The sequence below is a fragment of the Aotus nancymaae genome, unplaced genomic scaffold, assembly GCF_030222135.1.
Source record: "Aotus nancymaae isolate 86718 unplaced genomic scaffold, 86718_ANA_hifiasm-v0.15.2.pri h1tg000022l_1, whole genome shotgun sequence".
Taxonomy (NCBI): domain Eukaryota; kingdom Metazoa; phylum Chordata; class Mammalia; order Primates; family Aotidae; genus Aotus; species Aotus nancymaae.
The window spans coordinates 42,114,211-42,141,392 of record NW_026988435.1 but is presented as its reverse complement, the minus strand read 5'-3'; the positions used below and the strand labels follow the sequence as shown (position 1 = coordinate 42,141,392).

The following is a 27,182-nucleotide window of genomic DNA, read 5'->3' as shown; positions in this document are numbered from 1 at the left end:
GATGCTTTTATAATTTTTATAAGCAAGCTTTATTTATTTATTTTTTAAATAATAAATACCGTTTTGTAATGTGTTTATGTGTGTATTTGATAGAGATGAAAAGGTATGTGGTTGAAGTTGGGCCAAGAATGGCCCAAATAGAGACCTTTATTACTATTATTTTTTCTGTTTGGTGAAGTTAGTAGTGGTCCAGGGACTAGTTTTCTATAACTAGTTTCCTCTTTGACTCTGCTTTTGCTAAGGTGTAGCTAGGACTAGTCTCTTTCTTAGATTTCTGTCATATCAGGGAGATTCCTCTTGGGAAGAAACTGACTACTTAGGGCTTTCAGTTTGGTGTTGCTGTGCTTCCCTTGGGCTTCTCAGTGTATTCACTGATGGCTTATGATTCCAGTTGAAATTCCTGGTCTGTACCTTGGCTTCCTCCAACATGGGGGCAGTGGTGGGTCTTAGTTTTGGGGTTTTGTATGATTCTTACTGTTTTTATAAGTCTGTGTTTTGTTTCCTGAAGGGGTAATTGTCAGTTGTCTTCCATCATATTTTATCCACAGTATACCTAAATTTTTTTTTTCAGGCTTATATTCTTTCCTAATTTCTAGTGTTAGTGGAGATTTCTCTTTTTCTCTGTCTTTGTCATGATCTTCAGTCACTTCAGTAGTTGTTGGTAGTGAGAAGAGAATGCTCGAGTTAAATCTTTCTAATATCTTCCCTTCCCTTAATTTCTCATTTCTTCGTTCCCTCAATTTTACATGATTGACTTGCTATCAGTGCTTATATTCTGGTTTCGTTCAACTTAAAGCACTCCCCTTTCCTAGTGATTCTTCATCTAGATATTCCGATTGGACAGCTGATGCAGGCATCAATTTGCAGCCTCCTTTAAGAACATCATGTCGTCGACGAATTACCCGATTTTGTAGTAGTTCAGAAGATGAAGTATCTACTGAAAATATATCTCCTCCAAAAAGAAGACGAAAGAGAAAGAAAGAAAATAAGCCTACGAAAGAGGTAAGAAAAATGTATCTTTAAAAATAGCATGTATTGTGATGCTTCAGCTTTATTCTTTTTCAAATGTTGCTTTAACATTTATCCTGATACTGCCATGGTGGTACCTTATGCCCCACTTTGGGGCTGGGCTGGGTAAGCCGTCAGCCCTCCATTGGGAAGCTCACTGCACTCCCAGGGTACAGCAGGTGCCCTGTGTGTCCTGGGGATCTTGAAGGGCACTGTGGACTCCCCTGTCTCCTACTCTCAACCCTCATGGATAGCAGGAGCTCTGGGGCCTGTGGGAGGGAAGGGAGCATCTGTCAGCCCCTTTGGAGGGATGGGTAAGGGCAGGTATAGTGAGACTTATAGGGGAGGCCTTTGATCCTTTGCAGGACCAGGGCCCTGGTCTCCCTGTGAGAGACTTGGAGTCCACCAGTATTGTTCACTTCTAGTCTTGAGGAGATGGAACTGCCATGACTGTATGTTTCTAGCTGTGTCAAAAGGCAGGATAATCTCAAACTTATCTAGTCTAAGTGGAGGTCTGATTAGAGGCCTGGGTCGGGCAGAATGGCCCTGGTGCCCTATGAGGAGACTGAGGGTTTGGGATTGCAGAAATTCCACAAGCCTCTTGCCACCTTTGTGAACCACATGACATAGATTCAGCAGGACTGGAGACAACTGGGAATTGCAGCAGTGGTTTGTGATGTGGCCATGGTTCTCTCCACATTGGAGATGGGAGCTGTGGGCTCTTCGGCTGCCCTGCAGTGAAGCTGGGTGCCGACACAGGGCTGATGGATATAGTGGCTGCTGTGCTTGGTACTCATGTGACTATCACAGATCAAAAAGTAGCATTAGAATTTCCTAAGTCAAATGTTCAAGGCAATTTACCTCCTTATATCCAACACAAAGGTTTTGTTAAGGAGTTGACTTGGGGAAAGAATTTGGGGAGTTTTTCTCCTAGAGAATTTGACCTGATACTTGGAGCTGATATCATATAAGAAGATATGATATCAGCTAAATATAAGATTCAAAGATCTTCTTCAAACACTGAGCCATCTCTGTAGCAATCACTCCATGATTCTTTTAGCTTGCTGAATTCCCTATGGATGGAATAACAACTTTTTAGCAATGCTGGAGAGGCAGTTTACTGTGAGTAAGGTTCACTATGATACTGAGAAAGATGCACATACTTACACAAGAGAAACCACAGCAAGGACCTACAGTTAGCTATCATTTATAAGAATGCTGTCATTGAGGATGTGGATTAAGGTCTTGGAGACAAAACACATTGCAGTTTTAAAACAAAGCAGTACTTTGATCCATCATTGTGATTTATTTATTTTTTTGAGAGAAGTCTCTGTCGCCCAGACTGGAGTGCAGTGGTACAATCTCTGCTCACTGCAGCTTCTGCCTTCTGGGTTCAAGTGATTCTCCTGCCTCAGCCACCCAAGTAGCTGGGACTACAGGCTCACACAACCAACCCTGGCTAAGTTTTTTATTTTTATTTTTTTGAGACAGAGTCTCACTCTGTAACCAGGCACCAGGCTGGAATTCAGTGGCGTGACCTCGGCTCACTGCAACCTCCACCTCCCGAGTTCAAGCAATTCTCCTGCCTCAGCCTCCCAAGTAGCTGGGACTACAGGCATGCACCACCACGCCCAGCTAATTTTTTTGTATTTTTAGTAGAGACAGGGTTTCACCATGTTGGCCAGGGTGGTCTCGATCTCTTGACTTTGCGATCCGCCCACCTCGGCCTCCCAAAGTGCTGCGATTACAGGCATGAGCCACCGTGCCCGGCAAGTTTTGTATTTTTAGTAGAGATATGGTTTTGTCATGTTGGCCAGGGTGGTCTCGAACTCCTGACCTCAGAGGATCTGCCTGCCTTAGCATCCCAAAGTGCTTGGATTACAGGTGTAGACCCACTGTGCCTGGCCGTTGCTGTAATTTTTAGTCGTATTTACTCACTCTGAAATTCCAGTAATGTTAAAAGATTAAGTGTGAGATTTTGGTTTGTTGTTTCTATAGCCCATACTGCTCCCTCTTGATAAACAGTTTTCGCTGATGATATGAAGTGTTGGTGTAAAGGCATCTTTAAACTGGCAAGCTTAAATTACACAAATAATTTTAGACACCTTCTGGAATATATTGTGTTTAGCCCAATTTTCTGTTTTTCTGAATGTAAAAGAAGAGGTTTAACTTGTTCCCTGAGCTGTTAGTGCTATTGAAATCTTTTTTTTTCTTCTTTCTTGTCTCTAAGACTTTTAGATCAAGAATGTGCTATTGAAATCTTTTGCCCCATTTAGATTGTAGATACTCTTGGTTGATTGAGTGGGTGTGAGTTTTCTGGAGTCTCATGCTTTTTGGCTCAATTTCAGGTTTAAGTGTCTCAACAAAGGGATAAGTAAAAATAAAGTTTTACTTACTTTTTGAGAGTACCTAAAGTCTTGGAGTAGAATATAGGTTATGTTATCTTTATCAATCAAAAGCTGTGGTTCTCCCCTTCAGCTTTACCCTGTGTCAAATGTTGCTTTAATGTATTTGTTTCCTAAGCTTTCTATGCCTCCTTAATAATACATAGGATAACAAGTTTCATCCCTCCATTAAGAGGTTAGCTTCCCAAAAATAAGCTCCTTCTGTGTTGTCCTTGCATAAGCTTCATGAGGACCAGTAATGCTTCTGCATCTTTCATTGTTGTTTCCCCAGGATCTAGTATTAATATGTATAACCAAATAATGAAAAAGATACATTCCAGTTAGAGGCTTTTGATTGTTGGTTTAAATGATTGTTATATTGTTTTATGATTGCCTTTGATACACTTTATGAATGAAGTCACACGTAAACTTTTTTTTTTTAAAAAAAGGAATTTTACGTTGCTTTTCTGTGTGTGTGTGTTATTGCTACATTTACCATTTTCATTTTACATGTCTGTCTGCACGCTTGTCTCTTCCTTGTAATATCATTCCTGTTGATTTGTATATACTGTGCTGGTCTCAAGCAGGTGTTCATTGTTTAAAGATGTTAAGTCTTTGTATTTATCTATTGCTGTGTATAACAAATCACCCTAAAATTTAGGTGTTTACATGGCAGACATTGAATATTTCATGTATTAGTGGATCAGGAATTGGAAGGGCGACGAGTTGGGTGATTTTGGCTCATGAGGTTACAATATGTTGACTGGGGTTGCAGTCATCTGAGGACTTGATGGAGGTTGGCTGATATTCTTCCGAGCTTATCCTATGGTTGTTGGCCTCAGTTCTTTGCCACACAGGCCTCTCCTTAGCTGGCTGCTTGAGTGTCATTATGATTTTCCTCAATGGATGATCTTAGCAATAGCAAGGGATAAGCCCCAGTGCCATTTATGACCTAGTCTTAGAAGTTGTACATAGTCTCATCTGCTTTATTATATTTGGCAGAAGTGAGTCATTAAGTGTAGTCCACACTTAAGAGGAGAAGACTTCCACTTCTTGAAGAGGGGAGAACTATTGGGGAATTTGTGGGCATATTTTGAAATCACCAGTCTTACAACCTAAAATCAAGAGGAGACTGTTTGTGATGATTAACCTGTGGCCAAACTCGAGTGCAGTCTTGGCAGAACAGGCTATGCGTAAAAGAGGATTTAGGTTGGGTGTTAGCCCTCTACAATTGGATGCAAAATAGCATGAAGAATCTATCAGAAATTTAGGAGATGATGCTAGGAAAATGTTAGGTAGATTTACAATGCTTTTAATAAGTGATATATTCCTGTGTATGTCAAGGAACTAAATATACATGCTGTGTGGAAAGTTATCATTAGATGGACATGGCAAAAATAGTCATTCTGAATGGTGATGTTTCTTTTTTTTTTCATTCCAACAGTGCCTGCTGCCCCTTTCTAATCTAAGAAACTTTGTTTTCTTCCCCTTGGTAGAATTTGCGGAGGATGACTCCAGCAGAGCTTGCCAATATGCAACATTTATATGAATTTCATCCTCCAGTTTGGATAACTGACACCACACTTAGAAAATCTCCTTTTGTTCCTCAAATGGGTGATGAGGTGAGAGTAATAAAAATTTAAGAACATGAATATGGAACATAAAATTTATATTGCTCTTAATTTTTAAATGAGTATTTCCCTTTTGTAGGTAATATATTTTCGACAGGGTCACGAAGCTTATATTGAGGCTGTGAGAAGAAATAACATTTATGAACTGAACCCTAATAAGGAGCCATGGAGAAAAATGGATCTTAGGGTAGGATGATGACATTATTAAATCATTAAACATTTTAGCACATATATAGTTAAGTTATTTACAAATCTATATAAAAACCTGTTGGAAACATATTTTATTACATTCTTTCCTACTTGATAACGTTTCTGCTATAACCAAACCTTAAGATCCTGTGGGGATGGCTTGTCAGTCAGTGGGCAAAATTTGTATGTTGCTGATTGGTATGTGAAATGTTAAATGCAACAACCCAGAGTCTCAGGAAGGCAGCTTAGCAGTATATATTATCAATCTTAAAAATATTTATATACCCAAGAGAGATTTTCAAAGGAAGAAATACAAGTTTCCAAAAGAAGAAATAAAAGTTGGAAGAAGGATATAACCTCATGGATAATAAAATAAGGAAATAATAATTTTGCTTTATCAGTTCTTAGCCAATTTTATGATTTTGTTTGTTTTAGCTCAAGAAAGAAAATACCACATTTTAGCAAGTGGCAAAGATGTTGATTAACAGTTATTCAGATTGCTGGTGGGGTGTGTGAAGTGGTCCAGGCTTTCTAGGGGCTATTTTGGCAATGAGAGTTGAACCTGAAAAATATTTGGAACTTCTAAGTCTGTGATTTTACTTCTATGGTAATTTGGAAAACAAGCAGAAATGCTTGTAAATATATGAGTACAGTAGTTCACTCACTGTTTGTAGAAACAAAATTGGAAAAAAAAATTCAGTTATTCCACAGTGAATGAATCAAATCATGGTACATTCACACAATCAGCTACTATGTACAACACATCTTGTTCTTGAAGATTGAAAAATGTTTATTGAATGAATGAAGGCTACATTTTCACAGGTGTATTACTAATAGGAAAAAGGGATGTGAAATGCTATTTCTGGTTATGTTAGCAAAATTTTAAAAACATTTGCAACCAATCAAAAGAACAATATCAAAATGTCAGTGGTGGTGATCTGTGGAGTAGTATTACACATGACTTTAATTTTATTTTTTATATTTTTTCTACACATTTTTGATAGTTTTTAAAACTTAGAAAATGAAAAAAAATACTAGTTATTTTAACAAAGATAGCTGTTTTTAACACTTATATTCAACTTAATGGCTTTGCTTCTATGAGTTAGGCTTTATATACATTTGCAGTTTTATTTATGTCTGTTTAACTTATGACTGTGTACCTAAGTACAGTCAATCCTCATTATTCTTGGATTCTGATTTGTGACTGCATATTTGCTGTAAGTTATTTTTAATCCCCAAAACAGTACTCTCAGAGCCTTCCGGTCATTTCTGGACATGCTCAGGGTGGCAAAGAGTTTGACTTGCCTGATGAACATGTTTCTAGTTGAGGTTGAACAAGGTGTTGCTCTGCCTTCTTTTTTTAGCTCTTGCACTGCAAACAAGTGTCCTTTTCATAGTCTGTTCAGTGCCACGTTTTCCATTTTTGTTGGTGACTTTGCTGTTTAAAATGGCCCCTGAGCATAGTGCTGATGTGCTGTCTAGTGTTCTTAAGTGCTAGAAGGCTGTGATGTGCCTTAATGAGAAAGTATGTTAGACAAGCTTCATTCAGGTAAATGTTTGCAGATCGACAATATATTAAATAAGGTACCTTTAAACAGAAACACATTTAATAGGTTATGCATGCATTGGTTTACTACAGTGTTGTGACCAGAATCTTGCAGGAACCTATTCCTATATTTCCTCTCTAGCAATGATTTAGTATTTTATTTCAGTGTTCTAGGTGACTTTATAGAACATAACTCCTGTGAATAATGAGAACTATGCCTAGCACTTTGTTTGGTACATTATAATAATATTTGTTCAGTGAATAAGTGGACGAATGATCTGTTGTATTCCTAGTATCAGAGAAGCAGACAATGGGGGGAAGGTTGACTATGGCAAATCCATTTGATGGATACTCCATCCAGGTAGGGACTTTCACCTGTTTACCGTCCTGTCCCTACTGCCTAGAAGAGGTCATAGCATATGGTAGATTCTCAACAAATATTACTTACTGAATATGTTAGACAGAAACTTAATATCAGTATTTTGAAGTATACTTATGAATAAGCAAAATGTTTACACATTTTCACTGCATAATATAAAACTATATAAATAAAAATGTATATTGGCTTGGTGTGACAGGTCACACCTATAATCTCAGCACTTTGGGAGGCCGTTGTGGGAGGATCACTTGAGCCCAGGAGTTTGAGAATAGTCTGAGGAAAATAGGGAGATCCTGTATGTACAAATAATAAAAAATTAGCTTGGTGTAGTGGCTTGTTGTACCTGTAGTTCCAGCTACTTGGGAAGCTGAGGTGGGAGGATTGATTGGTCTCAGGAGTTCAGGATTGCAGTGAGCTATGATTGTACCACTGCCCTTCAGCCTAGGTAACAGAGCGAGACCCTGTTTCCAAAACAAAGCCAAAAAGGAAATGTGTTAGATTCTTAACAGTGGTTGTCTTTATATATTGCACTAATCAGGGATTTGTGTTTTCATTCTTTTCTTTTATGGTATGATTTCTAAATGATGTTCTTGAAACTATTAAAGATGCGGAGATTAACTTTAGCAAAATTGAATGTAATTAATGGTATTAAACTTGTCTGCTGGTTTGAAGCCTAAAATATGTGTTTACTTTAATATAACAATATGTGGAGAATTACAGTATTAAGGAATTGCTTTTATTTTAATCATTTAAAAAAATCTGTTAAAGGATCAAGAATTGGTTAAAATAGTAGGAATACGATATGAAGTTGGGCCCCCTACACTCTGTTGCCTCAAACTAGCATTTATAGATCCAGCAACTGGAAAACTGATGGACAAGTCTTTCTCTATTAGGTATGTATTATTTTAAAAAATGGAATTACGTAAATTTAAATTTGCCATTTTGCTGATTTAATGATTAGTATGCCCTTCCTATATAGGTCCAGGGTAGCACTGGACAGCCTGGGATGTGGTTCAAGCTTCTAATGGCTAGGAAACCCACCCCCAACCCTGAAGTCACAGTAGGCATGTCACAGCAATAGTTAAGTGTGGGCAGTCTGTTTTAGATGGTTTTCATGCCACTTACATGGGTGGAGAATTTTGACATACAGGCAAAATTGTTTCTGCCTTTGTTTTTGAAAAAGTTCAGAATAAATAATTTCCTGTACCTGTGCTGTCTAATATGGTTACCACTAGTCACATGTGGCTATTGCTCACTTGAAATGTGGATGATTTGAATTGAATGTGTTATTTGAGACTTGGCAGAGTATGAGGCATAAACATTTTTTAAAGAAGAAAAAAATGAACTGAATGTGTTGTGAATGTATGCACTGCATTTTGAAGAATGGCTATGAAAAAAATATGTAAGACATCTCATTTTGTTTTGATTATATGTTGAAATATTGAGGATATATTTAAAATATACCATAACATTTACTGGTTTTTTTACTTTTTAAAATATAGCTGGTTGAAAATTAAAAACTATATTTGTAGATCTCATTATGTTTCTTTTGGACATTATTGCTTTTAGACTATATAACCTGCTATGTAGAGTTTAATAATTTTTAAAATTTTTGTTTAGATACCATGATATGCCAGATGTTATTGACTTTCTTGTATTGCGTCAATTTTATGATGAAGCAAGACAGAGGAATTGGCAGTCTTGTAAGTCTATCCTTACTAAGTTTTATTTACCCTTAAAAATCTCATGTTTTATTGATCTTTTTGGCTGTGGGACTCTTAATTATAGTGTATACAAACATGTAAATCCCAGAAGAGATCTAGTGACCTATAAGCGTATTTTGCTTACGGCTTGGTACTTACTGATTATGCAGATTTTTTTGAGGGGAGGGTGGGGAAGGGGACAGAGTCTTGCTATGTAGCCCAGGCTGGAGTACAATGGCATGATCTCAGCTCACTGCAGCCCCCGCCTCCTGGGTTCAAGTGATTCTCCTACCTCAGCCTGTTGAGTAGCTGAAATTACAGGTGCACGCCACCACACCCAGCTGATTTTTGTATTTTTAGTAGAGACAGGGTTTCACCATGTTGGCCAGGCTGGTGTCGAACTCCTGACCTCATGATCCACCCACTTCTGCCTCTCAAAGTGCTGGGATTATAGGCGTGAGCCACCATGCCCGGCCCAGTTATGTAGACTTTCTCCTATTCTTCTGGTTCATGACATTTGGAAAAGATTATTTTCACTCCTTGATTATAGGCTAGAGTAGATTTATTTCCTTTCAGACTTCCCTGTACTATATTGTATATAATTATCTTTGATGTAACATTGGTATAATTTACACAATTTTACCAGAATCTGAAATGATCAGAAGGTTGAAAAGTAATTTCAGATTTCACACCGAAAATGTTCTGATATACCCAAATATTTTACCTTTGGTATTATAATAACGTAGAGTTAAATGGGAAGACTTGACACTATTTCATTAAGAAATAAAAATTTCAGGCTGGGCGCGGTGGCTCAAGCCTGTAATCCCAGCACTTTGGGAGGCTGAGGCGGGTGGATCACGAGGTCAAGAGATCGAGACCATCCTGGTCAAAATGATGAAACCCCGTCTCTACTAAAAATACAAAAAATTAGCTGGGCATGGTGGCGCATGCCTGTAATCCCAGCTACTCAGGAGGCTGAGGCAGGAGAATTGCCTGAACCCAGGAGGCGGAGGTTGCGGTGAGCCGAGATCGCGCCATTGCACTCCAGCCTGGGTAACAAGAGTGAAACTCCATCTCAAAAAAAAAAAAAAAAAAAATTTCATATACACTTATGCTTTATAACTATGTAATGTATAGGTGGACAGAAAAATTTAAATTACCTCAATGTAGGTAATTTAATGTAGGTAGTAGGTTCTAAATTACTCCAATGTGATTTTTGTGATGATCATTTAAGGAGGGTTCACTTATTCAGAGTTGTATAGGTCATTAATCTCAGGATTTGAATATAATTAGGCTGGGTAGTAATAACTATAGTACCTGTTTCACAGGTGTACCTATATATGTTCAGTGTGTAATGCTATCCTGGGAGCTTATGTATTGAGTTAGAAGTAGGATGGTTCATTCTTTTATCAGTTATTGGATTTTTGTTAGAAATATTCTTTTATCCAGGCTGTGTCATCTAGTGTACACATTCATAAATGATGTTAAGACCTTATTGATCTTCCTGGTTACTGCAGTTTCTTTGTTTCCTTCTTTTTTTGGACACAGGGTCTTTCTCTGTTGCCCAGGCTGAAGGGCAGTGGCACAATCAGAGCTCACTGTAGCCTCAACTTCCTGGGCTCAAGCAATCCTCCCACCTCAGCCTCCTGAGTAGCTGGGACCGCAGGTGTGCACCACCATATGCAGCTGATTTTTAAGTTTTTTTTTGTGGACATGGTGGTCTTGCCGTATTGCCCAGGCTGGTTTTGATCTCCTGGGCTCAAGCGATCCTCTTGCCTCAGCCTCCCTAAAGTGTATGAATTACAGGCATGAGCCACCATATCTGGTCACTGCTGCCTTTTTCTGTGGGTACTACAAGAAGTTAAATTTTAGATATCTTCCCTAATCATCCTCATTTGACGTGAAAGATCATCAGGGTGTGTGGCTCCTCTTTATAGACTATTCTCCTGGTAACGTCTACACAAGTAATCAGGATTATTTTGGGAGTAGATGCAGAGAAAATTTTTCTTGAAGAAAAACATACAGCCACAAAAGTAACATGAAGCAACATTAACAGGTTGTATAGTTGTGTCCCAAAGAACTTTAACGTTTCCCAGCTATTATGATTTTCCAAACTCCATGAGGTGTAAGTGGCTCTCATTTTGTTAACACGTCCATTAATTTTTTTTTCAACTGAATTATCTAGAGTTAAACTCTAGAGATGGAGTCCCAGATGCCTCCTGTAATTTAGTGGTTTTTGTTTTATTTTTGTGGTTGAGAAATTATTGAGCCAGATCTATTATACTATAATTCATTTTTGCTCCCCCATAAAATTGTAGCTTTTTGCGTGGATTTGAGTAGAATGGCAAGAGGAAGTTGTTTTCATTTTTACGGTGGATTTTTATCCTACTCTTGAAAGGCTAAAGTAGGTTTATTTGAAAAATCTTAACATAAGCTAGCAAAAACGTAGAAGAGACACTCTTATTATGAAAAAACTTAATTTTTAAAGGCTCCTTTTTATTTAAAGGGTTGGTTTTATATGAAGAAATATTTTCATCTAAACTGAAATTATCGTCTAGTATTAGGTAAATAGGAGGAAAAATATACAGTTAAGTTTTTGTATCAGACTCGCTCTTTTCTAACATGTTTTTACATTAGGGCTCTCAAAATTGAGGCAGTTGATTTTATTACAATAATTTATTATTATGTTCAGTTGTAATTCATATTTATGTTAAATAAGGGTATTAGAGATTGGGACAAAATCATGGTGTGGTTTATCTCAAATTGTAAGTTTAAAGCTGTAATAGTCTCTTTAAAAAATTTCTCTCGGGGGTATGGTTTCAAGTGATTTTGAAGTAAAATATATGTAAAACTCATGTTTACATAAATTTCAAAATATGCTAAAGACCGTAAAACATGTAGTTGTAGTAGTTGTGCATCATTTTTTTCAAACTTTTGAAGAATTCACTGTAAGCATACTTTAATTATTCAAGACCATTTGCCAGGTATATTGTTACAAATATTCTTTCTTGGGGATAAATTGTAGCTTTAATTTTGATTTGTTTCTGTAAAACTTATATAGAACTGTTGATCTATATACCAATGAATCATCAATGCTGGATAGGTGACTTTTATTGTTTGTTTTAATTGGTTTAGTTTTGTAAATGGTAGGAAGGGTACGAAGGAAGAGATAGGTTACTACAGCAGTTCATGTTTCTATTGTAATGAATGTTAAACATAGATGTAGTGCAGTTTATTTCACTGGTTGAAGTGTTAGAGCTGTAGAATACATCTGGAAATTCGTTTAATCTAAAAGTTAAATTTTTCAATCCATATTTTTTCTTGGTTTATTAAGAATCCCATCTAAGGTCTGCTTGCCTGTTTTTGTATTGTGCTTTTGGCTTTTTTTATCTGTGTTATATGATATTTTGCAGATTAAAAAAATGTTAATAATGTTAGCAAAGAAATGCCTCAGACTTGATTATTTCTCTCATAGGTGACAGATTCCGCTCTATTATTGATGATGCTTGGTGGTTTGGAACAGTGTTAAGTCAAGAGCCATATCAACCACAGTATCCTGATAGTCATTTCCAATGTTATGTTGTTAGGTTTGTATACAGATGAAAGCTAATCATCTACAAATAATTCAGTGTGGCAGGTTGTTGTATGAATGATTTTTTTAAAAAACACGGTTTTTATCTGTCATTCAGTCATGTCAGTCTGACCTGAAATGTCTCTCAGACATGCACCTGCTCTTTGTTTCCTATTTGCTAGTATTCCCATTGGTTCAGGTTCTGTTTGCCGCCCTGGAACTATTTCTGTAGCCACCTCGTATTTCCTTTACCTCATATTGTCACTGTCATAGTTCAGAAGCAGATATTATATCATTAATCTTCTTCAAAGAAACCTTTGATGCCTTTTCATTGGCAATGGAATAAAAACCATTTACTGTGGCTGTGATGGAATTCAAGGCTTCATGCTTTGTCTTTGAGTTATTGTTCACTTTGGGTGCAGGCCACATAGTAGGATTTCTGGTTTTGTTCCTAAACCTGTTATTTTAATAATCCTTTTTTAAAAAATTTACTGTTAATATTTAAAATTGTACTGCTGCAGTGAGGTTAATTTTCACATTTTATATCTTTTGTTTACTTTTATAATGGATACCTGTTAATCACATTTTGTTTTCATGAAAGGCTAACCAGAGATTTGTTTTTTTTAAACAGGTGGGATAATACTGAAATTGAAAAACTTAGCCCATGGGACATGGAACCAATTCCTGATAATGGTATATATATATATATATATATATATTTGTTAAAGAATGAAACCATTTTATTTTTATAATATGTGCATTTGCCAGTGTACACAGAACAAACGCATCTGTATTCTGTGATCAGTGTATTCAAATTATTACAGCAACTGAACTTCACTGAAAAGACAACAGCATTGTGTTTATCTGCTTTGTTAATTCTTGACCTTAGATTCCAGCTTGATTTTGGCTGTACTTTAAGTAGCCTGCTGTCTAATGTAACCCTGCTTTAAACTTTTAACTCCTGACTGGGCATTGTGGCTCATACTTCTAATCCCAGCACTTTGGGAGGCTGAGGCAGACTGATCACCTGAGATCAGGAGTTCGAGACCAGCCTGACCAACATGATGAAACTATTAAAAATACAAAAAGTTAACTGGGCATGGTGGCATGTGCCTATAATCCCAGCTACTTGGGAGCCTGAGGCAGGAGAATTGCTTGAACCCAGGAGGTGGAGGTTGCAGTGAGCCAAGATCGGGGCCACAGCACTCCAGCATGGGCAACAGAGCGAGACTCTGTCTCAGAAAAACAAAAACAAAAACAAAACACAAAAAACTTAGATCCTTCATGTAGCCTCTACTTTTCCCACCTCATTCTTAATCTTTTATCCTTGGCTTTCCTTCAAGGAGGAGATCGAGCTTGACTTATGTTTGTCTTCTGCTTTACCTCAAGGTTTCTTATTACGGATTTTCAGTTCTTTTCCTGTGAGAAATAGACAACTATTTAAAGCCAGCCTGTCCTTCAGTGCTACTGCCCCACTGCTGTTACCTTCCAAGGGCCTGGTACCTACACTTAGCTCATTCCCTCCAATGGTTTTATTTTCCACCTACCTTTCTCTAGTTGGGTTTGAATATGTCTCTTATACTTTACATTTGACTTCATTGAGCATTTTTGTTACTGAATTATTTCCCTTTTGTGATACTTTTTTTTTTTTTTTGAGAGAGTCTTGCTCTGTTGCCCAGGCTGTAGTGCAGTGTGCAATCTCGGCTCACTGCAACCTCCACCTCCTGGGTTCAAGCAATTCTCCTGCCTCAGCCTCCCAAGTAGCTGGGATTACAGGTGGCTACCACCATGCCTGGCTAATTTTTGTATTTTAGTAGAGACGGGATCTCACTGTGTACGTCAAGCTGGTCTCACCTCCTGACCTCAAATGATCTGTCCAACTCAGCCTCCCAAAGTGCTGAGATTACAGGTATGAGCCACCACGCCCAGCTGCAAAACTTTTTGAAAGGGTACTCTATATCTCTTGCTTCCATTTTTTTTCACCACCAAGCTTTCTTTATGTTAGTGTTTTTACTGATTTGTAACATCCTTTGATGTTTTTCTTTTTATTTATAATTTTCAAGAAAATCTCTGAATATCTGCATTTTGACATTTTTCTTCAGTTGTACTCTCCATTATTATTTTTATAGTACTTTTAAAAACTTCATTTTGAGACAATTTCTGACTTAAAAATGTTACAAAAATAGTATAAGGATTTTCTGAATACCTACATTTCCCTTCTTATACAGTTAGCACAGTGCAACGATCAAAATCAGGAAATTATTACTAATGTGATATTGTCTATAGAGTTGTTTCAGATTTTGTCTGTTTGACTAATGTTCTTTCACATTTTGGATTTAATTATCATGTTGTTTTAGTCTCCTTTAATCTGGGATCCCTCAGTTTTTCACTGTCTTTCATGACTTTAAGGCTTTTGAAGATTACTGGGCAGTTATTTTATAGAATTTCCATTAGTTTGGGTTTGTCTGATGTTTTTCTTGATTAAATCCAGGTTTTGCATTTTTGGCAAGAATGTCAGAAAAGTAAACGTGTCTTTCTCAGTGCATCATTTTAGGAGACACACAAGATCAATTTGTCTTTTTATTGGGTGTTAACTTTAATACTTTGATTTAGGGGGGTATGTGTCAGGTTTCTCCAGTGTAAAGTAAGTACTTTTTCCTTTGTAATTGGTGTCTCATAAGGATACATTTATATGTTGCAAATAATCCTGTTTCTTATCCTGCTCCTACTCACTAATCGTAGCATCCGTTGATGATTCTTGTCTCAAATAACGATTTTTTGTTTTCATTGTCTGACATGTATTAGTTAGAATTCTACTATAAGATACATCTTTTCCTTTCCCATCTATTTATATTAGTATGTACTCAGATTTTTGTAAAATAAAATCAATGCTTAATTGTTATCATTTTGTTGCTACCTTATTATAGTTTTGGCCACTGAGAACCCCTTCAAGTTGGCTCCTGTGTCCATTTGACATTTTCTTTTAACCACCTTTGAGCTTTTTCATAGTTTCTGGCACTGTGCAGTGTTCAAGGCTCACCTTGTACTTTCCCTACCTCAGCTGTGGAATCAGGCAGTTTTTCAGTGGCCATGACCTGTTTCATTGGAGAATGGTATTTAGAAACCAAGATATTTCTTGTTATTGATGAATAATATTCCATTGTATGGATATAGCACATTTTATTTATCCATTCATCAGCTGATGGACATTTGGGTTGCTTTCATTATTTGGCTATGAATAGTGCTCCTGTGAATATCATGTGGAAGTTTTTATTTCTTTTGGGTAGGTATTTAGGAGTGGCATTGCTGGGTTACATGGTAACTCTGTTCAACCTTTTGAGGGCTGACAAATGATTTTCAGAGCAGGTATACATTTCCAGCAGCATTATATGTGGGTTCCAATTTTTTCACATCCTGGACACTTTTGTTTTTTTAACTTATACCTTCCTAGTGTAATAGGAAGTATTATTGTTGTGATTTGCCTTTCTCTAATGCCTAATGATACTCAGCATTTTTTCCTTTGCTTATCGGTCATTTAAAATGTCTTTGGAGGGCCGGGCGCGGTGGCTCAAGCCTGTAATCCCAGCACTTTGGGAGGCCGAGGCGGGTGGATCACGAGGTCAAGAGATCGAGACCATCCCGGTCAACATGGTGAAACCCCGTCTCTACTAAAAATACAAAAAATTAGCTGGGCATGGTGGCGCATGCCTGTAATCGCAGCTACTCAGGAGGCTGAGGCAGGAGAATTGCCTGAACCCAGGAGGCGGAGGTTGCGGTGAGCCGAGATCATGCCATTGCACTCCAGCCTGGGTAACAAGAGCGAAACTCCGTCTCAAAAAAAAAAAAAAAAAAAAAAAATGTCTTTGGAGAAATGTTCAGTCTCCCCTCCCCTCACCCCCCGCCTCCTGCCTTTTTTTTTTTTTTTTTTTTTTTTTTTTTTTTTTGAGACAGAGTCTTGCTCTGTTGCCCAGGTTGGAGTGCAGTGCAGTGGTGCAATCTTGGCTCACTGCAGCCTCCACCTCCCAGGTTCAACTGGTTCTCATGACTCAGCCTGCTGAGTATCTGGGACTATAAGCATGTACCACCACAGCCAGCTAGTTTTTGTATTTTTTTAGTAGAGACGGCATTTTGCTATGTTGGCCAGACTAGTCCTGAACTCCTGGCCTCAAGTGATTTGCCTGCATTGGCCTCCCAGAGTGGTGTGAAATTATAGGTACGAGCCACTGCACCTGGCTGAGAAACATTCAGATTCTTTCCTCATTTTTAATTGTGTTATCCATTAGTTCTGGATATCATAACTTTCTTCTGTTCCCTTAGCAGTCTCTCTATTTATGGGCTTTTCTGTTTTGTTTTTGTTTTTTTGCTTTATTGTCTTCTACTGTTTCATTAGGATAGTTTTTATTGCTGTATCTTCAGTTTTTATTGCTGTGTCTACACTATGTCATAGTGTAGAATTTGTTCCATAGGCATCTTTTTAGTTTTATGTTTGGAAAATAGTATTGCTTCATTTTGTGAAATATTAGCTACTCTTGTAGAATAAATAATAAAACATCACATCACATATTGATTTCATGCACATTTCCTGAATGCCCATTGTTTGGGGGGCATCAGGTTAGGCTAAATAGATATTATGAGAAAAAGAGATTTGGTTTTTTCCCTCAGTGATTATATAAATTCAGAAATTTATATAATACATATGTTCATTTTTGCTTTTTTTTTTTTTTTAAGTCATAGTGTTAGACATAGTGTTACTCAGGATGGAGTGCAGTGGCACAATCTTTGCTCACTGCACTTCTGCCTCCCAGGTTCAAGCAATTCTCCTTCCTCAGCTTCTCTAGTAGCTGGGACTACAGGTGTCCGCTACCACACCTGGGTAATTTTTGTATCTTTAGTAGAGACAGGATTTCGCCATGCTGGCCAGGCTGGTCTTGAACTCCTGACCTCAAGTGATCCACCTGTATCAGTCTTCTAAAGTGCTGGGATTACAGGTGTAAGCCACCATGCTTGGCCTTAAATCTTTTTATATCATATATTTATATTTTCTTTTGGAATGTCTTGTTTACTTTTAGCACCAGCCAGCGTATTATACTTTTCACCGTATTGCTTGTTGTTTTCATCTCTAAAACTTGGATTTGGGTGTGTGTTTCATGTCTTCCATTTATATATGTTTTCAGTGAACATGTGGAATATAATTACATTCATGTCTTTGCTAATTCTAACATATGTGCCAGTTCTGGTTGGTTGATTAATCTGTTCATTATGGGTATTTCCTTCCCTTACAATTTTAAATTTTATGTCATACATTGTGAATTTTACCTTGTTGGGTGCTATATATTTTTGTATTCCTGTAAGTATTACACTTTGTTCTGTCACACAGTTAAGTTAGTCGGAAACAATTTTATCTTTTTAAGATATGGTAGATGAGTTTGGAGCAGTGCTCAGTCTAGAGCTGATTTTCTTCTGACTTCTGAGGCAAGACCCTTTTATGTAGTCTGCCCACTGTTCTATGAATCATGAAGCTTTCCGATCTGGCTCAGGGGAACAGGCATGGTCGTTGGCCCTTTTGTGCACCAGGCCTTTGTTATTACAAATCTTTTGTTTGGTTCTTTTCCTGCCTTCCTGTCATTTCTTCACACATGTGGGTTGATTGGTGTTCACCAGAATATTTGAGGAGACCCCTTTGTAGCTCTCTTGTCTATTGTGTTCTGTTCTGGGAACTCTAGCTTTCTTGTTCTCCCTGGACTCTTAAGTTTTGTCTCTTGACCTCAGTTAATTTGTCCAGCCCCACCTGAGTTTCTCCCCTGTATGTTATGGCCTGCCTGCTCTTTCAATGTAAGGTGCTGTAATCATAGGGCTCACCTCATTTGGTTTCAGTCTCCCTGGGATTCTTGTTCTTTGCCAAATGATCAATGTCTGAAAAGCCATTGTTTTCTCTATCTAGTTTGTTGTTGTTATTTCAGCCTGGATGATATATATAGTCCCTATTATCTTCTGGTACAGAAACAAAAAAATTCTAGTTAACTGTTGGTGACTTGCTCTGTACTAGGCACTCTTCTGAGTGCTCTACCTGTAATGAAATTCTTTCAACAACCCTGTGAGATAGAAACTTATCACTATCACTGCTTTGCTGGTAGGTAAGTTGAGATATAGGTTAAAAACTTGCTCAGTGTCCATGGTGGCTCATGTTTTTAATCCCAGCATTTTGGGAGGCCAAGGCGGGGTGCAAAGCTTGAGGGCAGGAATTTGAGACCAGCCCAGGCAACATAGTGAGACCCCCTTTCTCCCCATTAAAACACCCCCTCCACCCCAGCCTTCTTGTCCAAAATCATAGTTTTTAGGTGATATTGATGTGATTTGAACTCATATCCTGGCTTTGATAAACCAGTGTTTTTTTTAAAGCACTTTATGTTGCCTGCTTACACAGCATCTTTCCTCTTCCTTTTGATAAGATAAAATATTGAAAGCATAACTCTGAATTGGAGTATAAAAATATACATTTTGGCTTATTGGGCAGTGGGATGTCTCCCCTGCCCCCATTTCTTTCATGTTAATGCAGAAAATAAAATGGAAATCCTTTTTCTTTTTCCAAGAACATGAATTATAAGCTTATAGGAATTATTTATCATCCATGTTTAAGAAATTTGCATCTCTCAGCTAGAAGACTATATCATATGACTTAATTCTAATAGATCAACTCAAAGTTAAGAGCATTCACAAAGAATGCGCTATATAAAACTTGTGTGTATGTTTGCAGGAATCTTAACTGATGTTTCTAGAGGAAGTGCTCCCATGAACATTCTCTCTACTATTTTAGCAGCTGTTAAAATGATGACCTTCCCAATGCCCTTGTTCCCTCATTGTGGATGTGCTTTGAGTTAACTTAATAGCCAGTACACAGTAGATGACATTTCTTATCTGTATGTTAGAACCAGTATTCAATTTCAATAAGCTATCATATATTGAGCTTTCACAGATTTTCTCCTTCTTCCTTCCTTTCTTTCTTTTTTTTTGGGGGGGTGGGGGAGGGAGATGGCGTCTTACTCTGTCACCCAGGCTGGAGTGCAGTGGTACAATCTCAGCTCACTGCAACCTCCACTTCCTGGGTTCAAGTGATTCTCCTGCCTCAGTCTCTTGAGTAGCTGGGATTACAGGGGTGCACCACCATGCCTGGCTAATTTTTGTATTTTTAGTAGAGACAGGGTTTTGCCATGTTGGTCAGGCTGGTCTCAAACTCCTGACCTCAGGTGATCCACCCACCTCGGCCTCCCAAAATGCTGGGATTACAGGTGTGAGCCACCATGTCTGGCTTCTCCTTATTTTTTAAAAAAATACAATTTTCTTTCATTTGAGCTCCCTTAAAATTTAAGAAAATTAGCCATTTGTTGTGTGCTAATCCATTTTGACTTGATTTTTAAAAAATTAATTTTAACTGTATATAAGCTTAAAATTTTGAATATTGTCAGGTTTAATTTCTGTTTTCAGAGGCTTTGGGGTTAAGTTTGCCTCCTTGAAGAAACAGACTGAAAACTGCAATACCAGCCCTCTTAGTTTTAATTTATTAGGGTAGGTAGATTGTGTTTGTACCTGAATTTAAGTAATTTGTTAATCTCAATGAGTAATTATAAAAGAGTTGCACATTTGAACTCTATTTTTGACTGTGGAGATAACCTAGTTTATAAGCTTTGAAAATTGAATTTTCATACAGTATATGTTTGTTTTTTGTGTTGTTTTTTCCCTCCTCACTTTGTTTTTTATGGTGTTCATAGTTGACCCACCTGAAGAATTGGGGGCTAGTATTTCTGTCACATCAGATGAGCTAGAAAAATTGCTCTATAAACCACAAGCTGGTGAATGGGGTCAGAAATCACGAGATGAAGAATGTGATAGAATTATCAGTGGTATAGATCAACTTTTGAATCTCGGTAAGTTTTTTTTTTTTTTAGGATGAAAATTTTTGTTTCAATTTTTTTCATAGAGGTATTTAAAAATAGTAGCATAATTAAGATTTTGTTTTTTTCTACACTTTCTATTCATCTTTTTAGCCTGTAATGTTAAATGCAGCCATATCTTATGAATGGTTTGTAGAGAAGTACCACTTAGAGGCAATGGATTTATTGACTAAAAACTCTCCTGTCTTTCCTAACAGATATAGCAGCAGCTTTTGCAGGCCCTGTTGATCTGTGTACATATCCGAAGTACTGTACTGTAGTAGCTTATCCAACTGATCTTTACACAATTCGAATGAGACTTGTTAATCGATTTTACAGGTTAGTAGAAACCTTTCAGAATGGTTTAAAAAGCTGTATTTGGCCATATCAACTAGAGTAAACAAAGGAAGAGACAGTGGTGGAATTGGGGGCTAACATTTTCTGTTTCATTATCCTCTTTCATTGTCAGATAGTGTTAGATGCCTTTGGGTAGGTGTGACTAGGGCCAGGCAGAAGATTGACTGCCATATTTCACCCTCGATATTTCCATATCACTGAAATTTTACTTATTTCCATAAAATTTCACTGATACTTTAGTAATAAGAATTTTTCTATCCTCATACATGATTGAATACATAATTTGTTTTAAAATTAACAGCCACAATTGAAGAAACAGTTGTTTGTTTTTCTAATCAAGTAAACAAGCTGCAGAAACTTAAGGCCTTAATAAATGTTGTGTCTTGTTTCATTGAACAGTAAGACCTTCTATTTTGATTATATTTGGTAAATAGTGGTTTTCTCTAGCGGTTTTCATTTGCCAAACTAATGACAGATGGTTTAACAGGGTGACTGCTGCTCCCAGGGAACTCTGTCAGATGAATCCTCATTTCCAGTGTAGCAGCTGTTGGCAGTCTTTTCATCAAAAGTCTGTCCATCAGGAGTTAGCTATTGTGATTGGCCAAGGAGTTTTGCTTTGGCTGCCAGGGCTTCATTCTGCTGAATATGATATTCCTGAAATCTCCTGGATATTTTTTGTGTCATTTTAAAACTTTTTTGTGGGAGGCCAGGCTCATGGCTTATGCCTGTAATCCCAGCACATTGTGAGGCCCAGGCAGGTGGATCACCTGAAGCCAGGAGTTTGAGACCAGCCTTGCCTACATGTGGGTGAAACCCTGTCTCTACTAAAAATACAAAAATTAGCCAGGGGTGGTGGCACACGCCTGTACCCCTAGATACTTGGGAGGCTAAGGCAGGAGAATCACTTGAACCTGGGAGGTGGAGGTTGCAGTAAGTTAAGATCACGCCACTACACTCCAGCCTGGGTGGTGGAGTAAGACGCTGTCTAAGCAATAAAATAAATAAATATTTTTGTGGGCGCTAAATGATAATACATGGACACACAGAGGGGAACAACACATACTGGGACCTTTTGGAGGATGAGAGAAAGGAGAAGATCAAGAAAAACAACTAATGGGTACTAGGCTTAATACTTCAGTGATGAAATAATCTACAACCAACCCTGTGACACAAGTTTACCTGTGTAACAAACCTGTACCTGTACCCCTGAACCTAAAAGTTCAAAAAAATATATTTCTATAAGCAAAGTTCTGAACAAGTGGTCTCTCCAGGCTTTAGTTGTGAAGTCTTTAACACGGTCCAAAAAGCAGGTTTCTGTAGGCCCAAGAAATTCCTTAAACTGTTTTGTCTAGATTCTGTTACTTATACAGCCATATACTTCTGGCCTTGCTGATGCATGAGTTTCCTTTCTGCTCTGGAACGTACTAGTTCAGCCTTTGCTTGAGTGTCTCAAGTAAGGTCTGATTTCTTATTTAAGCACAGGCTGTCACATTCGACATCAGTAGGAGGCTGAGGGTTGTGGGACTGGTGAGTCCTGGAGAAGGGAGGGTCAGAATCAGGGCCTCAACCCTCAATCTTTAGTAATCTGTTTTTCTTAGAAATTTTGTTAAGTTGTTAGATACTGTGTTGTTTTTTCTTTGTATGTTTAAATTTCTATTTAACTACATTTAAAAATAATATTTACATAGTTTATACTTGGTCTCTTTGGCCTTTGGAAGATTAATTTCCAAGAGGCACTGACTTTTTATCTTTGGCTTCTAGAGCACTGGTAAGTAAATTTCCTATTCTTAATGATTTTTATAGCAGTTGATGGTATTTTATTTTTTTATAATTCAGCTACTTTAAGAGATTATGAAAAGTCATCTTGAGTCCACATTATTGATATAATTTATCTCTAATCTAATACCGGAATGTGCATTGAAATCAGAAACCACTTGATCAGTTTACAGTGAGACTGAAGCTTTTGTTTGTTTTTGAGATAGGGTCTTGCTGTATCACCCAGGCTGGAGTATAGTGGTGTGATGATAGCTCATTGTAGCCTCGATCTGCCAGGCTCAAGCAGTCCTCCCACTTCAGCCTCTTGAGTAGCTGGGACTACAGGTGCACACCAGTGTACCTAGCTAATTTATTTTTATTTTTGGTAAAGATGGGGTTTTGCCGTGTTGTCCAGGCTGGTCTTGAACCCCTGGGCTCATGCTGTCCTACTGCTTTGGCCCACCAAAGTGTTGGGATTACAGGTGTGAGCTACCTTGCTGGGCCAGCTTTTAGTGTTGATGATATTTAGCATATTGTCTTTATTGAGATTGAACAGTTTTAAAAGGTACCTATATGCAATGTGAGAAGGGAAGATAGTTCTGTTGGTTTTCTGTATGTGATTAAGTAATTTGTTAACATTTTTGTCCCCAGATTACCTTCTTCAGTTCAGTATAATTGCTTTGGTGTCCAACATAATTACTTATGACTATGCTTAAGTTGAGAGCATTGGAATGTTATTCATTATAACTTTGCACTTACGGTTTAATAAATATTTCACAGTTGTTTAATTCACATGCTGCATTTTTTTCACTTGGTTCCTATCTTCATATTTTCTAAGCCTAAATTATCTACTTTATTTTGAAGGAGGCTGTCTGCGTTAGTTTGGGAAGTCAGATATATAGAACATAATGCCAGAACATTTAACGAACCTGAGAGTGTAATTGCAAGATCAGCTAAAAAGATAACTGACCAACTTTTAAAATTTATCAAGTAAGTAATCTCAGAGATGTTGCATAAAAGTGACTACATATTGTGCTATTAACAATCATCTCGTTTTGCTGGACGTGGTGGCTCACGCCTGTAATCCCAGCACTTTGGGAGGCCAAGGCGGACAGATCACTTGAGGTCAGGTGTTTGAGACCAGCCTAGCCAATATGGTAAAACCCTGTTTCTACTAAGAAAAAAATACAAAAATTAGCTGGGCCTGGTGGTGGGTACCTATAATCCCAGCTACTCTAGAGGCTGAGGCAGGAGAATCTCTTGAACCCGGGAGCCTGAGTGACAAGAGCGAAACTCTGTCTCAAAAAAAAAAAAGAAATCATCTAGTTTTATTTTTTTACTCAGAACTATACTCTTAATGCTTTACCTTAGATAACATTTCTTTACATATATAATTTCAGTAAAAGACTGAGAAACTGAATAATTCAATTTTTCAACTCTTTAAAATTTTGAAATAATTTTATACTCCAGGAAGTTGCCATATGCACTTCATCTAGTCTCCCCTTAGGTTAACATTTTACATAACTACGGCATACTTACGTTAAAAAAAAATCTTGGTATTATGCAATTGACAAAAGTGTAGAATTTATTTAGATTTCACTAGTTTTTATACCCTTTTATATTTGAGAATCTAATCTAGAATCCTCATCAAATTTACCATTTTGTTTTCTTAGTCTCCTTCAATTTTTTCCTCTGTCTTTATCACCTCATCATTTTTATGAATGTTGATTACTTATTTTATAGAGTATACTTAATTAGAGTTTGGTATTTTCTCATGATTGAATTTTAATCTGTTTCAGATTATGTCCTATGAAAATGTTTGTGTATGTATGAATATTATATAGAATTTCTTATATTCAAAAGTCAATTTGGAATCAAAAAATGTAAATCGACTTGGAAATTGAGACCCAGGTTCTATTCTGCTCTTTTCTAGTGAGCATTCTTAATTTAAAACAGTGCTGTCATTTTCAGCATCTAGTTGCAAACTGGGGAGTAACTGATTGCTGTCAGCTTTCTTGGGTTGATTCTGTCCTAAGTCTTGGGGACTCATACTTAAGTTACCTCCTCCCCAGAATCACCTTCTGTTCTACTTCAGGAAAATTGTATACCCATTTTTGTCTCCTTTATGCCTAGATATCTGAATTTTAGCATTCTTTGTTCTCCTGTAAGATGCTATTTGCTTTAATTTCAATTCCTTTTCCCTTCTGTTTTTTTTTTTTTTTTTTTTTTTTTACCTTAAATCATCTGTTTTCCTTGTACTTATTGTTTGAATACTGCTAGTGATGATACTTAGAAAAACTCATCCATTTATTCATCCAGTTGAGGCCATACATACATTATTTCTGGATTACCTGCTTTAATTTTGATACATACTTAATGGAGAACAAGAAAAACCTTCAAGATTCTAAATTAGCATTTAAGATGGCTAGAGGGTTGGGTCAAAGCCTGATATTCCTCTGTTTGAAAATAGGCATGTATAGGTTGGGGAAGTGTTTACATTTTAATGTATAGTTTGAATCTTTGCCAAGAAGTCACTACATCTGCATATTATTAAAGTGAAAATTTGTTTTTTTAGGAATCAACAGCTTACAAATATCTCAGAAGTTTCTAACACATCTGAAAATGATGAGCAAAATGCTGAGGATTTGGTATGAAGTTGTTGATTTTATAATGTTTTTTGTTAATTTCAAGTGATGTTTTTAAAAAGTAAAGAAAAAAATGTTGGCTTTCTAATACCAGCTCTTGCAGTAGTCCAGTGAACCAATAGGGCATTTGATAAAAATATATTTTGAATTTTCTAGATGATTTATGAGGTAGTTTGTTTCAGCTACTATCAATTAAAATATGAGTGAATAACTTGAGATTATTTTGAAGGAGGCTGTCTGCGTTAGTTTGGGAAGTCAGATATATAGAACATAATGCCAGACCATTCAATGAACCTCTTTCTATATCTTAGCTAGTGAAAGGTATATAAAGTACCTTGGAGGTTAGGTGTAGTAGCTCACACCTGTAATTCCAGTGTTTTAGCAGGCTGAGATGAGAAGATTGAATGAGCCAGGAGTTTGAGACCCTGTCTCTACCAAAAATAAAAAAGTTAGCTGCGCGTGGTAGTGCATGCCTGTACTATAGAACACAAAATTCAGAAACTGTAGGAATCTGCAAGTTTCTCGGGATTTGTGGATAGAGGTAAGATGCAAGTTTTCTATTTAGGAAATGCATAAAGCGTCTTTTTATAGCTATACTTTTGAATTTTAGAGTTAGTTCATGTTCTTAGGGAATGAAAAAGGATTATTAAGAATGATTGGTTTTTTTTCAAGCCTGGGTGCCACAAAGATCATCTGGTAGTCTTTCTTTGGAGATTTTGTTAATAACATGTTACAACTCTAGTAAGACCAAATGTCTTTGATATGTTATATATTAAGATTATGTTATTATTTTCTAATGAGACTCTAAAAGATGCTCTGATTTTATTCCTAGGATGATAGCGATCTTCCTAAAACATCTTCTAGAAGAAGGAGAGTAAGTTACTCTGCATGGTTGACTTTTGTAGTTTGCTTTTTCTTTGTTTTAAAATCAATTCAGGATTTAGTCTTTGTCTTTGAAAAGTTATGTTGATGCAGAACCCAGAAAGGTTTAATAGAAGAGTTGGGATTTGTACTATATTCTCAGAGCGAGATAGAGTAAGAAGAGGCCATTGGAAAAAATAGAGGATACCACAGGAAAGATAAAAAAAGCTGAAAAGGCATGTCCATAGATGATTAAGGGCACTACACCTGACCTGGTGTAGAGGTTGGATGTTGGAGTGACCAGAGTGGCTGTGTCTGGCTGTGTCTAGCTGTTATGTTTGGGGTAGATTATGGTGATATTGAAATCCAAGGATTTCATTTGAAGTAGAGAATCAATTGAACAGCCAAAATAGATAATACAAATTGAAGGATAAGAAGATGTGTATTAAAGGAGATGAATTAGGAATTCATTGCAAGAATACAGGGTGAAGAATGGGTACCTAGTCAAGGATATTTGCTTGTAATGGAGAGGAAGGGAAAATTATGAGACCTTTTTAGGGAAAACTAACTAGGATCTGGTGATTGAATTTTTTAAAAAAATGGAGATATGTAGGGAAGATGAGGTTGAGGGGTAAAGAGAAGGGTATATGGAAATAAGTTTATGAAATTGGGTAATCATAATGGGGTATCATGAGGCTTTGAAATTCAAATATAATTAAAATTAAAGGTTATTAATATGAAAATGCTTAAGACATTTTAGCCCAGATCATTTTAAATTTCCTCCAAATGCTCCTTAAATTTAAGCTTTTTATGAAATATTAATTTATACCATATTCTTGCCCCCCAAACACTGAGAAGTTAGACCTGAAATAGTCCGAGTAGTCATTTTCATATAATTTTATTTTTAAATAGACTCCCAAGTGTTTAGTATTTGTATTTGTTTGCTGTTTCAGCAATTGACAAGTTTAGTTGCTTAAATAATAAAAGAAGTTTTCATGGGTCTCACTAGGTCAGAATCATGGTCTTCGTATGGCTACAAGCTCTAGGGAAGAGCTATTTGCATTTTCCATCTTCTAGTGGGTGTCCTCACCTTGGCTCCAGGGCCCCTTCTTTCATCTTCAAGCCAGCAACATAGCATTTTTCAGTCTGTCTCTGACTCTGACCTTTCTGCCTCCCTCTTACAATAACTTTTGTGATTATATTGGGTCCAAGCAATTAATTCAAG

At 37.1% G+C, this 27,182-nt stretch overlaps 1 protein-coding gene and 1 pseudogene across 2 annotated transcripts in view; both read left to right on the top strand.

The window, feature by feature from the left end:
- Positions 1-27,182, top strand: part of BRWD1 (bromodomain and WD repeat domain containing 1) — a 131,731-nt gene that overhangs the window by 79,214 nt on the left and 25,335 nt on the right. The window contains exons 23-34 of one of the 2 annotated variants that reach the window (XM_012445341.2): positions 813-1,002; positions 4,889-5,014; positions 5,103-5,210; positions 7,906-8,030; positions 8,758-8,840; positions 12,316-12,427; positions 13,043-13,104; positions 20,178-20,333; positions 20,558-20,678; positions 23,316-23,441; positions 25,027-25,099; positions 25,929-25,970. In XM_012445341.2, the coding sequence (XP_012300764.1) occupies positions 813-1,002; positions 4,889-5,014; positions 5,103-5,210; positions 7,906-8,030; positions 8,758-8,840; positions 12,316-12,427; positions 13,043-13,104; positions 20,178-20,333; positions 20,558-20,678; positions 23,316-23,441; positions 25,027-25,099; positions 25,929-25,970 (1,324 nt within the window). The remainder of the gene's footprint in view (positions 1-812; positions 1,003-4,888; positions 5,015-5,102; positions 5,211-7,905; positions 8,031-8,757; positions 8,841-12,315; positions 12,428-13,042; positions 13,105-20,177; positions 20,334-20,557; positions 20,679-23,315; positions 23,442-25,026; positions 25,100-25,928; positions 25,971-27,182) is intronic. The other variant, XM_012445336.2, reaches the window with a different exon arrangement.
- On the top strand, positions 1,334-2,560 carry LOC105712347 (protein N-lysine methyltransferase METTL21A-like; annotated as a pseudogene).